The sequence below is a fragment of the Lactuca virosa genome, chromosome 4, assembly GCF_052849685.1.
Source record: "Lactuca virosa cultivar CGN04683 chromosome 4, Lactuca_virosa_CGN04683_v6, whole genome shotgun sequence".
NCBI classification, from domain to species: Eukaryota; Viridiplantae; Streptophyta; class Magnoliopsida; order Asterales; family Asteraceae; genus Lactuca; species Lactuca virosa.
In genome coordinates this window covers 236275239-236282454 of record NC_136429.1, presented here as the reverse complement: position 1 = coordinate 236282454, position 7216 = coordinate 236275239, and the positions used below count along the sequence as shown (strand labels likewise).

Below are 7216 nucleotides of genomic sequence, written 5' to 3'. Positions count from 1 at the left end.
AATACGTAAAACAATTAACTAAGATCTCGTCATTGTTTATGAATATACTACCTAGTACCTATGATATACAAAAGTGAATGTCATTTTGCTCGAATCAAATAAGTTTAGACTCAGTCTCGCTCAAGCTTACATGCCAATAATAAAAGTTTTCCTCCATATGGATCAAACATATTTCTTCTTTTCTAGAGGCAGACATGACTTTTTCAATTAGGACAATTATGAAATAATGAATGATATCTATGATAGATGCACTAAAGACAATTTATTATCACACCAACCAAATTTATACATTTTTCAACATTACTAAATATGGCCAGTCTTGACTCCAGGAATTCAGACGCATTTAATGATTCATTTTCAAGGGTAAATAACACATATCCGATCAAAATTCACACCATTTATACAAATAAATATTGGAAACAAATTTATTCTTGAGAGGATTATTCATCTGAGGATGCAAGAATCTTTTCTGAATCTGATTGGTTTGATTGTATTCGATTTCAACGTTATATTGCAAGAAATTTGACTTGTATGCTTAGTTGTCACCAATTTACCAACGACTTCACCTTTTGATCGAACCTCAAACTCTAATTTTAATGGTATTTCAAAAACTCCAGCATCAGAAACCACTAGACTCGAACCTGCACCATACAAGGGCACTTTGGTTGCTTCCAAGTTCACAATGGCTGTTCTTCGACTCTTTCTTTGTTGATAATACTTCTTCAACTGAAACCACATGAGTATAACCAAATTAGCATGATCAGTAACCATGGTTCAGTCTATATAGTCTTAACCATAGTTCAGTACTCTATTCTGATATACATGAACATGTGAAAATTGGTCCTAACCTGACCAGTTACAATCACAATGTCTGAATAGACTAGGTTCACTGCATTAGAGCTAACATGGACGCCAAAGAATGTAGCTGGATTATGAACACCAAGTCGCAATGAACTATTGATGGTCAGCATCTTGGTTATGACCCCAGATGAGTCTGAACCCTGACCTATATAGAGGCTATTCACAGCCAAACTCTGTAAAAAATAGGAATTAAATCGAAACCCAATTCAAGATTCCAAAGATTAAAGATATGGGTTAGAAAAAGATGCAATCTTTATGAATTTTAACACGATGATCTTCATGGAAATTTAAAGCAAAAGATATTTTACTAACCTTAACAGTGATTTCAGGTTTAAAAGGTCTGGCAGCACCCCATATAATCAAGCATAAGATAGTGAACAAGACGATAAAACTCAAGAGAGCCAATAAAGCCTGTAATCTTCTGGTTAACCTCTTTTCATCGTCATATTCATCATACTTCCCTTCTTCTACAATCACATTACACTCCGGCCACCCCTTGTCGTTTCTTTTCCGGTGAACTTTCCTCCCGGAATGTGACCGGAAAATCCCAGAAAACCGACTGGATGATGAGTTCCTGGAGTGACGACCCATAGAAGGGTGTGAAGGGGACTCCATTGGACTCCTGAAATTAGGTGTAGCTTGTATTGATGATGATTTATCACCATCTTGAGAGTCTCTTGAAGGGCTCTGAACGAAGTAAACCGGCCGTTTTGGTGATCTTGAAGGTGATGACGGGGCTAAACTGGTGATATCAGACTCGGATTTTGTGTGCAACATGTTTTTGTTATCTAAACAACGGTTCTTGTGTTTTCAAGAAAAATGGTTACAACATAAAGTTTAAGCTTTACTCCATGAATTAAATTTAAAGCAAATTTGTAGAACATACGGGGATATATACAAGATCTTGAAAACCCCACAAATTATATAAAAGTAAAATCGGATAATTCTGTAATCAAAAGTGTAGCATCATCAACAAGAAATTAACAAAACTTCTATTTATCCGCAAAATTGAGAAGCAAAAAGAATGATCCTACTAAAAATCAGTAGATTGACAAAAAAGAAGCAACCAAAAACAATTTCTGGAAACGATAATAAAATTAAGAACAACAACACCTCGGTAGGGTTTATCTTGCAGACAATAAACACTCAGTGTGTGCTTTTCTTGTCTGTACTTATCTTCTTTTCCTGAGCTCGAAAATGAAGTAGTGGTGTGTTTTGCAGGAGAAAATGGTGAGTGGGGGTGGGTTCGTAATATGCATGGGTAGCTGTAGGGCCGTATATTGATCTGTAAGGACGGCTTAAAGGATGCAGAACTCACCATCACCAAACAAATAATTACCAAGCCTAAATCCGAGGCTGCTTCCATGCCTACCAGGATTCTTGGCCTCAAAAAGACAAATATATAGTGTCGGCAGCCAACCTTCTCATTGATATTTTGGTAGATGGACCTAAAATCATTTTAACCATTAATAATCACTTTTTCTGTAGATTATACATTTTAAAAAAAATATATTAGTTATTAAATATTTATATAATGTTAAAAAATAGTTTAATATATTAGATGATTAAGAATTAAGATCAAACTAAAAAAAATTAAGTTCGCATAAAAAAGAAATAGCCCAACAAATAAAAAAAATAAATCATATCAATTTAAATTATTAAGTATACCTAATATGGTTTATAATTTGTCAAACAAAACAACTTATATTTTAAGATTTTTTTATGTTTAAACTTAGAAAAAAATTTCAAAAATTCCAACACATTTTTTCAAAATTTTCGTTCTAACATTGATAACGCATCCCCAAAATACGCCACAGACTTAGCGAAAGAGACCCAACTCAACACCATAGCGAAAAAGACCCAACTCAATACCATAACGACATCAGTGTCGTTAAGCTGCCATTACCCTCGAATACAGTCTATCTGTAACATTCCTTTTTCACAACAAAAAATTTTCATTTTTATTAAGATAAAGCCTCCAAATATATTAATTCATTAATTAAGAAAACCATTTATTCCGAATTACATTTATTAAAAATCAGAGTACTGTAGAAACGCGGAATCTTCAATGTTGCTGATGAGTGTGTACAGTCCCCGCCTTCGCCTTCCAACAATAACCGATGATACCTGAAACCATAAACAACTGGGTAAGCATAAAGCTTAGTGAGTTTCCCCCAAAATACAACCATATAAACATATCACATATACAATCAAACATGTCGGGTCCAGTCAACCATCGGGTTGGAATACCCCAGGCCCAGTCAACCTCGGAGTTCAGTCATCCTCGGGATGTAATACCCCAGGTTGGAATGCCAATATACAACAGGTCCAATCAGCCATCAGGCTGGAATACCCAGGGTTTGTTGCCCTACCGCCTCAACCCTACCGCTCTTCCCGAGCCTCCATGCCTACGGCTTACAGCCGACCCGCACCGGGTATCTTGGCTTACCGCACAAAGCAGGACCGCCTCAACCCAAACCAAACACAATATGTCGACATATAAACAATCAGGATCAAGTAAGCACATAATACATGCAAACAACAATCATAATTCTCACTACTGCCTACTAATCCCCTCACAACATACAGTCCCACTACCAGCTAACCCACATAGAATGCATAACCATAAGTAACAGATGTGAGATAGCTGTTGGGTTTTTAGCACTATAACACTCCTATGGTGCACATGCAACCCTAAATGCTTTGGATTTATGTTTTCTCTATCATACATGCACATTTTCAATTTTTCCAAAGCATTGTCCTAACTAGCATACAAATTGTCAATTGAATAAAACATCTAGATAGATGACATACCTTTTGAAGGACTTGTAGTTCTTGACCCTTGAAAGCTTGAGCACCTCAAGTGTGATGCCTCTAATGGTTCACAAATACCAATATGCAAGAGGATGATTTAGAGAATAATCTATTTACCTCAATGAGATGGTGCAACCGATTTTGGTCTATGGAGGGTTCTATTTATAGTGTTGGACATGTTAGGGTTACACTTGGTAAACCCTAATAACCCATGACTTTCCACATTCTCATGCTCCATGGGTTTAACCTCCATGGACTATCCATGGATTAGTTTAGCCTATAATCATGGATCATTAGCCCACACTACAAGAATGATTAATTTACATAATCAGTCGCCATATATTTAATTAGTCTCTTTTGATCACAAAATTAATAAATTAATTCTTGATCAATACAAAATAAATAATTCCATATTAATATAGTATACTTGTAATATATTAATAAACCATAAATAACCTTATTCTCGAAATTCATCCTATCAAATTGCACTGGTGAAGGCAACCTAAAAGGACCATGCTACAATCGGTTCAAGTACATAACAGTTATAGTTATGGGCTTAGACACCAAATCCAACAGTATCCCACTTGGATAAGTCTAATAACTATTACTGCTAATGTACTTCAGGATCTAACTTACCAATCGTAAGCTTTCAAAAGCCGCTGTCGAACTCTGACCTAGTTGGTGATTCGTCCTTCAGATAAGTGATTATATACTCCTCTGTTCTCAAGATATCAGCTAGACAAATACATGGAACAATGTCATACTTATTATCCAGTAGTTTGTTTCCCGATTTCTGATTCGTCTGACATAGAACATAACTGAACACATCAATTTAGTTCTGATCGGGCCCGACACATAAGTCAAAGCAGAATCATCGAGGGGCCCAAGATATCGTTTTTAATCCTCTTAGGATAAAAGGAACAGATAAACTTTGACATTATATGCTTGTACTAACTACTCATCAAATCATGCACAACGACATGTTTTATAACACCAAGTTATAGATGCGTTTTCATGCCATCAATGCACAACCAACTCATAGTCAACAACTCATATATCTTGGTTTGAAGATTATATGATATTATCGTCTCACAATCACTCGTGATAAATTCCATGAAGTGATTTAGGTGAGCGCGAGTTGAATCCAATACTCAAATCTTATTTTTCAAGAGCACTCATGAATGGTGTAGCAAACTATTGCTATGCCTAACTCCTTAGACAATCTACAAGCCAACTCATGAAAGTCTTATTTCATACTTACTTCCAACGTATGATCGACTGTGGAGAGTTTCAATAATAATAATCATAATTTTATTATTCTGGAAGTCAAAACATGCAAAGTGAAACAATAGTAAATAATTGACACAAGACAGTAACTTTACTTATAAATAAAACTCCTTTTATTCAATCATCAAATGTCAATTACAATTTAGCTATTACAAGTTTCGATTTATCTAATTACTAAAACTAATATCGTCCTTTAGCCCAATGCTCCTCGCATGTTGCAAGTGTTTAACCCTGGTCAGTCCCTTTGTAAGAGGATCTGCTGGGTTGTCCTCTGACGATATCCCCTTTACCATGAGGTGCCCTTCTTCTACCTGATGTCTTATGAAGTAGTATTTTCTGTCGATGTGCCTGGATCTACCATGATCTCTCGATTCCTTGGTTAAGGCAACCACACCTTCATTATCGCAAAAAATCTCTATAGACTTCTTTATGGATGGAACGACTCCAAGGTCTCCGATAAAGTTTTTCAACCATATCGCCTCCTTCGATGCTTCGCTTGCTGCTATGTACTCTGAATCGCACATTGAATCAACTACAGTCTCCTGCTTGGAACTTTTCCATGTCACTGCTCCTCCACTCAGGGTAAACACCCAGCCCGACTGAGAGCGGAAATTATCTCTGTCGGTTTGAAAGCTGGCGTCGCTATACCCTGTCACTCTCAAGTCATCACTCCCACCAAGGGTAAGGATCCAATCCTTAGTCCTCAGCAGGTACTTAAGAATGTTCTTAACTGCAGTCCAATGAGCTTTACCAGGATTCCCTTGATATTTGTTGACCATGCTCAAAGTAAATGCCACATCAGGGCGAGTACAAGTCATAGCCGACATGATCGAACCAACTGCGGAAGCATATGGTATGTGACTCATTTCTGCTATCTCAGCCTCTGTACTCGGATTCTAAGTCTTACTCGGTTTGGCATTGCCTTGGATAGGTAAGTCACCTTTCTTGGAGTTCTCCATGTTGAAGCGTTTAAACACCTTGTCCAAGTAGATACTTTGACTAAGTCCTATTAGTCTTTTACTTCTGTCTCTCAATATCCGTATCCCTAGGATATAGGCAGCTTCTCCGAGGTCCTTCATAGCGAAACACTTCCCAAGCCAGGACTTAACCTCCTTCAAGGTTGGGATGTCGTTTCCTATGAGTAGTATAACATCTACATACAATACCAGAAATCTCACTATACTCCCACTAACTTTGACATATACATAGGACTCATCCTCGCTTCTCGAAAATCCAAACTCTTTGACTTTCTCATCAAAACAAAGATTCCATCTACGAGATACGTGCTTCAATCCATAAATAGACTTCTCAAGCTTACACACTCTATTAGGGTACTTTGCATTGACAAAACCCTCTAGATGACTCATGTAAACAACTTCAGCCTTTTCCATTAAGGAAAGCGGTTTTAACATCCATTTGCCATATTTCATAATCATGAAATGCAGTTATTGATGGGTTATGAGCACTACAACATTCCTATGGTGTACATGCAAACCCTAAAGCTTTGGATCTTGTTTGTCTAATGAACATGCAATAATCATCCAAAGCCATAAACCCTAGATCTAGCATGTGATAATCAATATTAACATAAGAATAAGGGCTTAGATCTTACCTTGATTGTTATGTAGCAATAACAATCTATTCCTTCTTGTAATTGACTTCTGAAAGCTTAGAGTCACAAATGTCACTCCTCTAATGGCTCACAAACACCAAGAGCAAGAGAATGAGAACTCCAAAAACGTCCAGAAACCCTCTTGAAAAGGTTAGCCACGTTTTTGGGTCTCAAGGGGCCTTTAAATAGGTAGGCAATTAGGGTTATCTAACAAGGAAACCCTAATTTGACTGCTTAAGCCCTAAGCAGCCCATGAACCCCTTCTGGAACATGCCTTGTACGAAAATCATATGGGCTTCCCATAGATTTCGTCCAACCTATATTCCAAGGTGATCCATAGCCCAATTGCAATTATCTTATAATTACAATTCCAGTCTCCTAAGTTTAATTAATCTCTTTTAGCCACAAAATTAATTCTTAATTAATTATTGACTAATATTAATTAAACAATATGATTTCTCCTTTAATATATTATTCTCATAATATATTAATAAATCATAATTAATCCTCTCTCTCCATAATTCATCCTATCAAGTTGCTTTGGTGAAGGCAACCCAAAAGGACCATGCACCATCGGGTCAAGTAGATACCAAAATAGTTATGGACTTAGACACTAATCCAACAGTCTCCCACTTGGATAAG

At 36.8% G+C, this 7216-nt stretch overlaps 1 protein-coding gene across 1 annotated transcript; it reads right to left on the bottom strand.

The window, feature by feature from the left end:
* Nucleotides 1-247: 247 nt before the first annotated feature.
* LOC145108090 (uncharacterized) lies at nt 248-2140 on the bottom strand. The gene is made up of 3 exons (XM_079045085.1): nt 1174-2140; nt 849-1034; nt 248-726 (listed from the first exon to the last, which is right to left on the bottom strand). Exons 1-3 carry the CDS (start codon nt 1636-1638, stop codon nt 445-447), a joined length of 933 nt encoding a protein of 310 aa, XP_078901211.1. The 5' UTR covers nt 1639-2140; the 3' UTR covers nt 248-444.
* Nucleotides 2141-7216: the final 5076 nt, after the last annotated feature.